The 13,391-nt window shown below is 35.9% G+C and overlaps 1 protein-coding gene across 6 annotated transcripts in view; it reads right to left on the reverse strand.

Annotated features, from left to right (window-relative positions):
* Positions 1-13,391, reverse strand: part of AKAP6 (A-kinase anchoring protein 6) — a 284,148-nt gene that overhangs the window by 221,416 nt on the left and 49,341 nt on the right. For 3 of the 6 annotated variants that reach the window (XM_065064088.1, XM_065064084.1, XM_065064087.1), the window contains one exon: positions 8,932-9,289. In XM_065064088.1, the coding sequence (XP_064920160.1) occupies positions 8,932-9,255 (324 nt within the window). In that variant the 5' untranslated portion in view covers positions 9,256-9,289. Of the gene's footprint in view, positions 1-8,931; positions 9,290-11,615; positions 12,084-13,391 lie in introns of those variants that run through there. The other 3 variants (XM_021287394.2, XM_065064086.1, XM_065064085.1) reach the window with 3 other exon arrangements.

A 13,391-nucleotide genomic window follows, 5' to 3' on the forward strand; every position in this document is an offset into this window, starting at 1 on the left:
CACTCCCTTGATACGATAACAGCAGATTAACAAAGTAGTTATTGCTTTTCTCCTCATAAATGGTATCAGAACAGACACAAATTTCTTATAGTTTATCATTTTTTTTGTCTTTTTATTAGCCTTTTATTAGTTCTTCCTCTTCTTATACTCTAAACGATCAGCCTTCTATCTCAACTTGATTCCTCAGATAATGACCAGCTTTCTTTAGAAGGCAACTCAATCTCCTGTAAAGTACATACACTCTGTGTTCATAGTACATCTCCTCTGGCACCCATGCAGACAATTAGAAGACAGTGTGTGTGCACAAATACCGGCTATATCAATAGACTTGTTTACTAAATTCTAACAGGAAAAAAAAAGCTGTTTAACTTCATTGTATATACACAGACCAAACAATACCAGCAGGAAAGGGGGAAGGCTGGTTGTTTTTTCTATTAAGCTCAATAACACAGTTTAAATACACCTGATTTCTAAAAAGTATTCTATTAACCTGATATTATTTGGTTTAAAAATAATTATCATTGTCCATTAAGGGTATGAAATTTTATTTCAAAATTGCAGTATTATCTACAAATACACTAGATCGTAATTTAAAATTAGATTTAAAATGTCAATGGCTATTGTTTTTTCTAAAATCTGCTGAAAAACAGATTATCTGAATATTAATAAACCAATATAGTCACTAGTAATACTCAGGTACTTGAAATTTGAAATATGTAAGTGCCCACATAGGCTTGACAGATACTCACTTAGTATAAAATACATGTAACATCAAAAATGATTTCAACACTAACATTAATATGTAACTAGCACTAATCCAATATTTCATGTATTTATTGAGAAATGTTATAAGGAACCAGAGGAGTATTTTGTTCCATTAGGAACTTAGGACTGGGCATTCAGGAATGTGTTCTTAAAAGAGTTTAATAATCACAGCAGGATAAACATTAGGACAGAAAGTAAGCAACAATGTGGTTCTGAGTGATCTTGCTCAGTTGCCATTTAGCTCATGTATATCGAAATACCAAATACCACAGGTACACCTCTGTTGCTCATTCCATTAAAATGCCTAAAACTTTGAATTTCTGAGCTCAGACTCTCACCAGTTCTTGCGAGTCTGAGCAGCTATGCACCTAATTTCTGAACCTAATTAGGACCTAGAAAATTGACATTTATTTGATCATCATTTTCATCCTTGAAGGCATTGATCTGGTAGGTGAGTGAACAGCTTACTTAATGCCTCCAGGATTGTCCTCTATATGTTAATGGAATAGAGCGTTAGCTTCTGTTTATGTTTGATAACATATAGCCAAGGGACTAGTACAGTATTTGAGGGATGTGGAAAAAGTGGTTTTGTTCCTTGCAGGCAGAAGAGGATTTAGCCTAAAAGCTACAAAACCAAGATTAATTTTATAAGTTGGGAGTTATTGTAGTAAAGCATGTTAAGATGTGGTAATAAAGTCACGTCCCTTTCATTAAGAACATCAATTTGAGCAAGACTGTAGAAATACCATACAAGTTGGAAGGCTTCTAAATAGTGTGATTGTTTGTCCAAATACATTTTGAGAAATGTAGATTTTTATTTTTTTTTCTGGTACTCCATGTTTTCATTCTGGCTTTCTTCCAAATAGGAGAATGTGCACAGAGAAAAATCTAGAATTTAAAATAAAAAATGTTGGCACACTCCACTACTCAGAAGAAAAGCTAAGAAACTCAACTGTTTCATGTTCAAGCCTGGACTACAAGTAAAGAGTAGCCTCTGCAAAGCTCAACTTCAGAACAGTTAATCTGTATTTAGCAGCATTTACACTCAACTGCCTTACTGAAGGTTGTGATTCCACCAAGAAGTTAAGAGGCAAACTAAATAAGAATACAACTTCTTAACCAGCCAATTGCTTCCTTTAAACTTTATATGAAATCTTGTGTTTACCAAGCATAGAACTGGTACATATAGAAAATATGTTCTGCCAATATAGAGATGTATCAAGCTATCACTATAGATATATACTCTCGTACATCATCTGCTCCTTTAGAGTTCCTTACAAGAGCCCAACAATTTTGGAGTGTATAATATATTTTGTCTAAAACATAACTTGGATATAAGAAATATGACAGATTCTACAAACAGTTTGGAAAAAAATTATTCACAACAAATCTGGTTTTATCTAAATAAATCCTACTACCCATTGGTTAAATATTAGGTGAATTAAGGCATATAAAGTTGCCCCACAGAGGTTGTGGGGATGAGTGAGCAATAAATTTAGCATTTGACTAGAGTCTTAGCTAGAATGTGCTCTTAAGCCTAAGCCTTCCCCTTCAAAAAAAAAAAAAAAAGGCATTTCACTAATACCAGTGTAACATAAACATATTTTATGTGTTGATATAAATATATTCCACTGGCAATGTTCCATATAGATAAATGTATTCATTATCTAGTCTTTCACCATTCTTCCATATGCAAAGTTGGTTTTGATTCGCAGCCAGTGAGGTAGCATATTTTTGCCTATGTTTTATTTGTATTAAACCATCTGGAGAGAAAAAAAACATCACATCTGCAGTTACTTACATTGTAATCCACAAAGACTGTCAAATCTTTGGAATTTCTGTGCAGAAAAAACAGTGTAATACCTGATATGTTTATAGTCAGGTTACTGTTTGGTGTTTTAGTGCTTTACAAATATATGACCTGTCATCAGATGATATTTTGAGTTGGATTTGGAGAAAGAAAAAAAAAAGAAAAGAGCAAAGTGATTTTATATAGATTTTCCTTGAAATAATTAATCTAACGCATATCCCATATGTTACGTAGAAAACTAGAGAATTAAGAGCTAAAGTTTTCTTACCAAATTAAATTTGCAGTAAATGAATCCTGACACTCAGAACTATGTGTCTGCTAAACAGACGCAAATAGCATTTTTTTCTGTATTTGTTGCTGTACACAATATTTGAAGTTAATAAAGAATTTGAAGATTCTGAATAGTTGTTGAATTGCTTCAAATCTGTAGTAGACACTAAAACCTCAACTATTTCAAGAAAATACTCTTTAAGAAATTCTTCAGTAAATTTGGGCTTACTTATGTTTGTTGGTAGCACAGAGAATATTTCTCTTCCTCCTCACCATTCAACTGAAACATTCAAGCTCCTTTAGACTTTCAGCTTCTTAGATTAATTTTCTCAGAGAAGTTTGTTTACAGCTTTAACAGCATTAAGGAGACTGAAATTTACCAAGTGTTATTAGTTTAAGAGACTCCCTTTGAGATGCACAGTCCTACAGCTTTAGGACATGTTAACGAGTTCAGTATGAAATAAGTTACATTTTCCCTGCATTTATTATTCATTTTCATTTTAGGAGTTTTTAGTCTGTACATTCTATCCTTTAGCTACAGACAATTTAAAACAGTTCTCAAAACCTCACAAATCACATTTCAGACTAGACATATTGTATCACACAGATAACACTTCAATGTTCATTTTTGTTACCTAAATTGCATTTCAGTGATGCTTAAACTAATTTTATTTCATATGAAACTTAAGTATAAAATTGTTAACAGTGCCAAAATCAAATAATTATCATATTACTGGCTCTCAACCTATTTGCTAGACCTGAGACTCTCTGCAAATAACAATACTTCCACAAATTTATGTGCAACAACTTGTTGATCCTCAGACCTAAACTTAATAGTGTGTCTTTAAAGTTGTTTCCACTGAGCTATATGCTATAGTTTATAATGAGATGTCTATTTTTATAAACATTCATACACCCACACATGGAACGTATAAAACTATTTGTCAGAGAAATGTGTTTCATGAAGCTTAACTATTAAACATGTCCAATAATTCTTCTCAGAAATCTCTCTGTGAATTTAAGTCATTAATTCCTTTTACCTCTTTTGAATAACAGCCCCCATAAATTTGCACAGCAACCCGTCTCTTGAAGTATCGGGATCATATCTTGCCTGCAAGCAAAACAGCTGAACAAAGTTGCAGTCATCTTCTCCAATTAAGGTTTTATTTTCACCTGCTGAGTATAAGAGCATTCTCTTGTGGCTAACTTCTGTCAAGATAAAGCAGATTAAGCAATATTTCCAACACGAGCGTCATCTATACATTCTTCTGTAAAGGTTGTCACTAACATTTTCTGTGACCATTTGTAAAGTATCAATTATGGCAACATGATAAGGCTTAATGATTCTCCAAGTTCTCTTATAACACACAGTCGTCTGTAAAGTCTAAAGATTCGGACTCTAGGAAAAACTCACCTGTGTACCTAGTTAAAGGTGGTTTAGATAGCATAGCTGAAAAGCTCAGCTGCAGAAGCAAGGTATATTGACACAAGCCACAGAATAGAGCCATTGGGAGTCATCAAACCAAAGGGAAGAAGAAAGAATAGCTTTGTTTATAATGCTACAGAAAGATGTCATAGATGAGGTACTTCAGCAGTGCTGCTGGCATTGAATAAGTCCTTCTACATGTTATGATAAAGACAGTTCTGAGTTCCAAATTGCAAGAAATTGAACTTGCTGAAGTTATCTTCCAGATTCAGCCATATTTTGAGTGACTAATTTTAACACCTGAAAAAAAAAATATTTATTTTTGCTCTTGAAAGGAACTGCTAAAATTAAAACATGTTGAAAAATACTCATTTGGTCCAGCCTTCATCATTCAGTATTTATTCAATAAAAGCTACTGAATTCCAAAGGTGGATGAGAGTGATAGACTTCAACAGTACCCTGAGTTTACATTTTTTCAAAATGCTTGTAATTGAATGAAAAGAAGCAATAACCTATATCTAACTGCAGATATATTGGAAACTAATACCCTTTAACAACATACTTGGATATTTCTTTACATTCTTCTCTTATCCAGAATTTAAGTACAAGGAAAAAAGCAACTAAAAATTGCTCCCCCCCCCCCCCAAAAAAAAAAAAAAAAAAAAAAAAACATGGAAATGGAGATAACAAAAGGATGCTATTTAACCTCTATCCAAAAGTCATGAATTTTTTTTTGTAGGAGTTAGGAGGAAAGATGAAAGATCCAGTCAAGAGATGTCTCAGACTGATCCAGGTATCCTGGCAAAAGATGGCTGAAGTCTCTCTACTTGGAAAGAGAGAAAAGTTCCATGGTCTGCAAAGATCCAAAGATACTATCACAGTATAAAATGTGTTTGTTTCTATGTCAATATAAATTGTCCAGACATTTAAGCCACAAAGTGGTGGTGGAGTGCTTTACTCCCCAAAAAGTTAGAAGTTAACAGACATCACAAATACAGAAGATTATACTACATCATCCAAAATGACAGGTTTTTTCAAAAAGAAAGCAGTCATCACTGAGTTAAAACAGTAGACCCTTTCCTGAGAGGGTTGAAGGATATAAAGTAAAGCAGAAGAATGGGAGTTGAGTCTAAGCTGGATTTCAGGAGGATTCCAAGAAAGAATTTGCTGTAAAAGCGAGCATGTTTTATTCAGAATAAAAAAGCTAAATGGATCATGAAAGCATCTCAGCAGGTTAACAAAATGCAAGGACAGAGAGAACATTTTTACATTTGCCTGCAATAAAAATATTTTTTTTTCCATCTCTTTCACAATATTTGCAATTGGTAACAGCTACACTGAATGTGTTAGAGAGATGTAAATGTATCTTAGCACAGCTTGAGTTAAGAGTGATGACCAGATAAATAACGAATATTAGGCATTCTGGACTCCAGAGAGTTATGATTCATGCATCTAGCTTACTGAAGCACTCATGTGAAGCTGAGTTTTCCAGGAAATTTCCCAAGGGACAACATAAAACAAGCCTTCCACTCATGCTGCATGGCTAGTTCTGAGAAAGGGCATTGCAAAAGTGAGAGAAACAAGTATTTTCAAAGGATCAGTGGTGACTAGTAAAGCCCTGAGTCACGTAGCACAGAGAGAGGCTGCCAGCAAACACCAAAATCCCCAGGGGACAAGTCACAAAAGAGAAATAACACTTGATTACAGAAAGAGCAGAAGCATAGAAAGATCTGCAACAGAAATACAGAACATGAGAAGAGATGATCTGTTTGCTGAGCAATTTTTCCAAGGAATAACACAAAAAGTCTGCTATGGCCTGGATCCTCCACCATGAGTCAACTGAAATCAACTTTAGGCACCCAAAATGAATAGAAAGCTGCCTGAAAATGGAACTGGACCTCTCCTGGCTGCAGAAAACAAACGACGAGAAAATGAAAAATTGTTTACTTACTTCTGCCTTTGCAGTTTAAAAATTACATTCAGAAACTATTGTTATAGACCATTAGTCTGAGTCTGTATCATTCATTTTTGTCTTTATGATTTGGACAAAGGAGCATAGAGAAGGCTTCTTAAATTTGCAGACGACGACAATACATGTGCTTGAGGGATATACTTCAAACATATCATAAGTTTCAGACCATGAAAAAGTCATGGACACGTTTGAGAAATGTGGGATTTTTTTTTGAAAGTTCAATAATGAACAAAGGCAAAATCCTACATGCAAAATTTCACAGATAAAATGGAAAACAGAGTTAAAAAAACCATAGTGTAGCAATGGTGTTTGGGAATTACAGTGAATCACAAGCTGAACATGAATCAACCATCTTCTGCTGTTGTAAAAAACAAACAAACAAAAAACTAAACTACTATGTATTGTTTGAAAGACATACGAAGCACTTTTTCCAGTCTTCTGACAACGGTGAAGCTTCACATTGAACCCTGTGTCAAGTCTGAGCACAACTCCAGTAGAGGCAGCCCCTCGTGGAGAATTATCAGAGCATAGAACAAACAAAAATAGAGGACCTGTGTGAGGTTGTGGGTTTGGGGTTTGTTAGGTTTTGGTGGGTTTGGTTTTGTATTGTTTGCTTAGCTGATTACCATTAAGTTATATAATGCAAGAGGATACAAGGATGAACAATTTAAAATACATCTACAATCTGAATAAAAGCATTTCTACAACACTTGCTTTTACATTCCTATTTCTCTTTTGTCTGTTTACAGATTTAAAGGTAAGCAGGTTACAGAAGTTCTGTACACCTAATGTGTTTGTTAAGACTTTGCTGCATTTTTACTACTATTACAGATCTTTTTGAAACTTTTTTCTATGTTTCTTTGTGAAAAAATTAAAAATTTATCAAATATTTTAAGAGTATCTTCAAATACAAGGCATTACTGTGCATGCAGACAGATACACATGTGTATAAACATACAGAAAAAGAGCACTTCCCTGTGAGTCTAGGGTCTGTACATTGAATATTTGACAGCCTCAATGACAGGCCTACTCAGGCTGATGGGCCAGATAATTACAGATAAACTGAGATTTCTCCATGTTATTCTTTTGTCCTTTTTTACATCTGTATTCATTTGTATTCTTCCTAGTCCCAAACAATCTCCGGGTGCTACGGTGATTCCTTACATGGAAAAAAACATTAGGAAATTATTTTATGAACCATTGATGCTTGCTGCTTTATCAATAAACTCTAAAAAAAGAGAAAACTGTGAGGAATGCTATTCATACACTGATCTCCATTTGGAAACAAAAATTTTAGTGGATGTGTGAGAGTGAGTTGTCGGTACAGAATATTCTCATTCCGTAAGCAGGCACAAATCAGTTGTGCTTGTGTTCTGAGCCAGCCCAAAGCTGTTTGCAAACACCACCCACAAGCTCCACAGCTCTTCAGTTTCAGCTCAGCACTGCGCTGATACAGCCACAAGCAATTCCAGATCAGAACTGGCACCTAGTCCAGCAAGATATGTTGTCCGCCTGAAGACATACCTTTCAGCGGTATTTGTTAAAAACCTACTGCATGTTGTGAACATGGTCTGTTCTCTCATCAAAAGCTGGCGATGTCTGCCTCAAATCTTTCAGAGAAATGGCAGGACCATAAAAACCTCAAGATAAGCTTTCTACTTGGTTAGGACTGATAACGGTACAATTGCTCTATGGTTAGTGCTGGTATACAGAGTTGTATTTTAAGACAGCTTACAGCTCCAGTCCTAAAATAAGCACAAATAAAATACCATCATGGTGAGTATGAAGGAAGACTACGTTCACATACCCAGCCCTCAGAATTCAGCTCTGAAGACAGCTCAGTCTGAAGAGATAATGTTTGCCTGCTATTTTTGGAGACAGTTTGCTGCCTTCAAAAGCTGCTTTAACTGCTCCAGCAAACCAAGTCATGCAAACCAACATACACATACAGGTCCAGACACTATTTATTTGAATTTCACTTTGGATTTCCTCAGCATCTTTAAAGACTCAACACTGAAACTTAAAAATGGGACCAAGACAGAGATAATTGTTTAAAGATACTTGTGTTCAGTTGATGGGCTGGGGGAAGGGAGATTGTCACCCTTCTAGTTTACACAAAACAGATTTTTGGGGACCAAAAAATGTTGGGGGAAAAAATGTTTAATTTATTGGCTGTGACTGTCCAAATCTTAACACTTCATATTTCTTACCAAAACCCAGATCTGAAAAAAAAACTCTACACATTTAGTCTCACCTGAGTTTAATCTTCAACATAACCTTTACATGACTGAAAGGCTGGTGTCAGACCAGTTCTCTATTCTACTGCCTCTGAAACTTGCTCAGTTCTTAAATGATCAGCCATGCTTATTGGGACACAAATTTGTGAGTTTTAGGTACTGAAGCCCATTAAAACCAATGGGAATATTTATTGGCATTTCTGAGATGCCCACTCAGGTTACTGTTAGTGTTATATTGGACTGTTGAATTAAGCAATGAGTAAATAATGTTGAAAAATATCTGAGAATGGTACAGTTTCTATTATCTCCCTTAAAATGATTTATTCACTTTCTAACACGGGCTGTCAGACATGCTGCAGCAGTTATGAAAAACCCTTTTATTTACTTTACCAGTAGGAGAGTCAACTGAAACTCCTTCACTGAAAAATCTGCAACATAAAATCCATCCTACCTTCAGCTGTACTAGATGCACATCTACGTGCTTGCTATCCGAGTCCTGCTGGACAGAGTAGGTCAGATCCCTGACTCTTTCAGACGTCATCCGAAGCCAGGTCTCAATTTCTGGCAAGTGGAGAACAATCTTCCAGTCAGCCCCAGTGTGCAAAGGAGGAGGCTTTTCATACTGCTGGCCAGAATCAAGCTCCTTCATGACATCCTCTTCCCCTTCTCGTTCCACTGTAGGAGTCATGTTTATGAGCATGGGAGATGCATCAGATGGCATGGGATCCAGTTCTTGTGTCCTCATGGGAGAAACTGCTACATCCATGGCTAGCATGGGAACATCTAAACCATAAATCTTTCCAAAATAGCTGCAAAGATAAAAAGAAAAGAGACTGCTGTAATGAGACCAAATTTTGCAACAAAAATGTTCACAAGACAAGGAGTAAATGGCAATGTCTGAGAGGTATCATACTTCTAAATAAATTCTTCACCCTGCAAATCAAGAACAAATAGATTTTTCAATTTAACTTTGTTGATTTGAACGAACAAGTTATTTGAGAAAATTATAAATATTGCATTTCTCTCATTGTAGACAATCACCTTGGAAGTGACAGTTTTCATTATTGAAAAATATGTTCTGGTTTTCTATAACTGCAACATAAATAAACTGAGCATTGCCAAAAGGTAGCAGAACTTTACTGACCCCTGCAAGTTTACGTAGGGCTGGCATTTGTAAACAAGCATGTATTAGAACATACTCCTTGGCCTGAAATTTATGACTAAACACAAAATATCTCAAGCTTTATTCAAATTTCACAATTGTCCACTTGAGTGTTGATCACATAAAACAAAAATTTTGAAGGCATATTTAAAGCAACAATTGAGGACAACAATTGAGTTGATCTATAGTAGGCAGATTTTCGTTTGGGAGTTTAAATTCTTGTAGTTTTGTCAGATTAAGAACTGTTGCAATAAGCAACAACTCTATCAAAACTTCTAGATAAGAATTCTAAATGTCAAAATATGTATCTAAAATTAAAACATCACTTTATAAGAGTGGCTTTATGAAAGCCCAAAAGTTGTGTCATCAATATAACCTTACAAGGTTCACTGGGAAAAGTAAGTAAAACATTTTCCTCTGTACCGCTTTCTCTGTACACTCTGTTTGCAATACATAAGGCTGCTTAAACCCAGAAAAGAAAACCTCTCTTTTTAAAAGCATGCACCTGGTTTGGAGCTAAGTATCTACAACCATTATGAAAACTTTAATTCAGCAGATGTATTTTTTTACCTAATTTTGGAGAGACTTAAATTTGACACACCTGTTTTTGACATAAAACTAAATCTTATACCAGTGCTTGCTTACTTCTTCAATATTTTGCAACCATAGGTGATATTCAGTAAGTCTACGTTAAGAGAATTAGGAAAACTGCATCATTTTAAAGCTGTTTTTGTTTTGGTATAACCAGAGCATTTTACATTTTAAACAACTTCTGCTTGTATTCCTATTCCATAGTGTTTAGACTGCAAAATAACTCAGTTATGTAGATATGAATTTGGGCAAGATACCACATTTTTACATTTTGACTTTCATTTCTATAAAGGCTGAATTTTAGCATTTAGCACTATAGCTACGAGACTCCAGAAAATAAACCAGTGCCTTTCACTATTACATAAGCTACATTTTGACTACTGAGTTATATTCCTAAATATTTCCATCAGACTCTCAGCATTCAGAGACTGCTCCTCCAGGCAGTGAGAGCACAAGCAAAGTATTCACAAAGTATCCAAACATCAGTCTCATAGCCAGTAAGGACAAAAAAAATTCCATTTAATGTTAATTTTATCTTATTTCCCACCCTGCCACTACTTAGTAAATTACGTTTTGTATGTCTACCATCCTCAAAAAAACAGTGTTTAGAACTGGCATTAAACTAGTAAATATTAATTTGGCACTTCAGGAGAAAATTTTTTTATCAGTGCATTCAAGGAAAGGGAATGAAAGATTTCAGTCATTCTCAGTGCCTGCTGTACATTTTCCAACTCTTTTAGTTCAATTTTTGAACACTTTGGAATTAGAAAGTGTTGACCAAAACGCTCTGCAGCAAGACATCATGAAATTAACATTTCAGGATGCTGAGTGTTTTTCAAATCCATGTACTTTCACTACTTGTTTTTCAACTTTGACTCTTGCCATTCATACACAAAATACATCACTAGGCAAAACACTGACTTCAAAAACATTTTTTCTCTTAGACACTGCTGCTCATAGCCACAGTTTTAAAGCATATAAATGAACTGTTCTAACAGCCAAAACTATCTCATTCATTTAAGCGTATTCTTTATGTTATTTCCTCTTGAAAATGAAATTTCAGTAAAGCACATGTGGCCCTTATTTCTGCATGTTTATCATTAATAAATAAATATGCCTACCAGCAAGATATTTGGTCCTGAATCACTAAATTATTAAAAGAAAAAAAGAAAACACACACACACAAAACGCCACAAACTGGCAGTCTGTACAAGTTTTTCAACATGACTCAGCTCTAGTAAGGACATTAAAGCAATTAGCAGACAGAAATTAAAACATGCTCCTGCAGAAGCAAACAAAAGCTAGCCCATGCTGCATGCAGAGTGTAGATGTAGCTTTGATACACTGAATTTGCAATTAGCATCCATTAGGAACCTGCTGACCTGTTTTTTGTTACGGTGTGCTTGACTCTATATGCTGGCTCTCCAGCATTACGGCTAATGCCTCCTTAATCCTAGTTGCTCCTAAAGTCAAGTCCTTTGAAGCCTTTTCTTTCTGCCAAATCACAAATTGCAAAACTTCAAGTAAGAATATGCAGAGAAACTTTAAAATAGATCATTCTTTTCACATTCTTAATGAAAACAAACAAACAAAAAAGCTACAAAGGTAATAAAACACACTGTGAATACTAATTAGCAAGGTCTGGGAAAGCTTTAAAAAAAACACAAATACTTGAAAGGAGAAACTGTTGCAGCTAGAAATTACTGAATCCGAACACTAGGACACAGATTCATTAAACTGTTTCTTGGCAGAATAAACAGGTATCATCATCCAACTATGCTGCTAAAAAGGAAAACTGAAAGGTTCTCCTGGGCTCCCCGAGCAAGCTGGCACTGAAGCGGCGTGTTCACGGGAGTGCTCCTGAAATCACTGGAGAACCAGTAAGCTCCACCCCACCATCCCTCCCCCAGCTCCTCCGCAACTGTGGTGAAGCAACATAATTCCCCTGTCACGCCTGCTCTGACCCATGAAACGCACTGGCAAGGTGCCGAGAGAGCAGCTTCAGTCACCCTCCTGCACTGGATGTTAAAGGAAAACAGGAAAATCCCCACCACAGAGGTGTTTGTATGAGGTTCTAATGTTGAAACATTAAACAGCAAACAACACGGCCTAGCAGCAACAACAGCAAACCTCACAGACATATCTACTTCAAGCAATTCAGGAGTTAATAGGACTTGTCAAAATACTTTTGATCGGAAGTAGATTTTGCTTTGTGGATTACTGACCATGTGCAAGGGAAGACATGCATATTGGGTTCAACTCTGGGTCCCGAGCATAAGAAAGACACGGACCTGCTTGAGCTCATCCGGCACAGGGCCACAAAGGTAATCAGAGGGCTGTGGAGCACCTCCCTATAAGGACAAGCTGAACTAGTTTGGGTTCTTTAGCCTGGAGAAGAGAAGAGAAGGCTTCAGGGAGACCTTATAGCAGCCTATCAGTACCTAAAGGGGGCCTACAGGAAAGCTGGAGAGGGAATCTTTATCAGGGAGTATAGTGATAGGATAAGGGGTACTGGTTTTAAACTGAAAGAGGGCAGATCTAGATTAGATATTAAGAAGGAATTCTTTACTGTAAGGGAGGCGAGGCACTGAAACAGGCTAAAAAAACCTTCATCTCTCAATATTTTCAGGGCATAGACGTATTTTTGTCATGAGAATCACAGTGAGTTATGATGATGTCATTATGAAAAAACAAAGCAATTAAAAAAACCCACAACAACAACAAAAAAAATCACCAACAACAACAACAAAAAAACATAACACCCCCTCAAATTGCTTATTTCTGTCATTTCTGAAGCTACAGGTTCATTTTGCTGAAAGGTCACATTTATTAACTACACGACAGTGCTACAAGGCTTGTAGTCTTTCTGGTGGGAGAAAAAACAGATTGAGAGTAATTTTTTTGCCTTGTTAGTTCTTTATATACAGTTCTATATTTTCATGGATACTTGTATAAAAGGTGAGAGATCCTGTGTAAGCACATGCACACATATGCTTTCTATCTCCATCTTTAATAAGTGCATTATGCCTAACAGATGGCTGATTACCTTCCACTAATCACATAGGCAATCTCGCTTTCCCCTGGTTTTCCGCTCAATCAGATGCTAACACTTTTATGTAAAACGTAGAATGTGTGTGTCAACCACAATACAGTTCATC

The sequence above is a fragment of the Columba livia genome, chromosome 5 (genome assembly GCF_036013475.1).
Source record: "Columba livia isolate bColLiv1 breed racing homer chromosome 5, bColLiv1.pat.W.v2, whole genome shotgun sequence".
Taxonomy (NCBI): Eukaryota; Metazoa; Chordata; class Aves; order Columbiformes; family Columbidae; genus Columba; species Columba livia.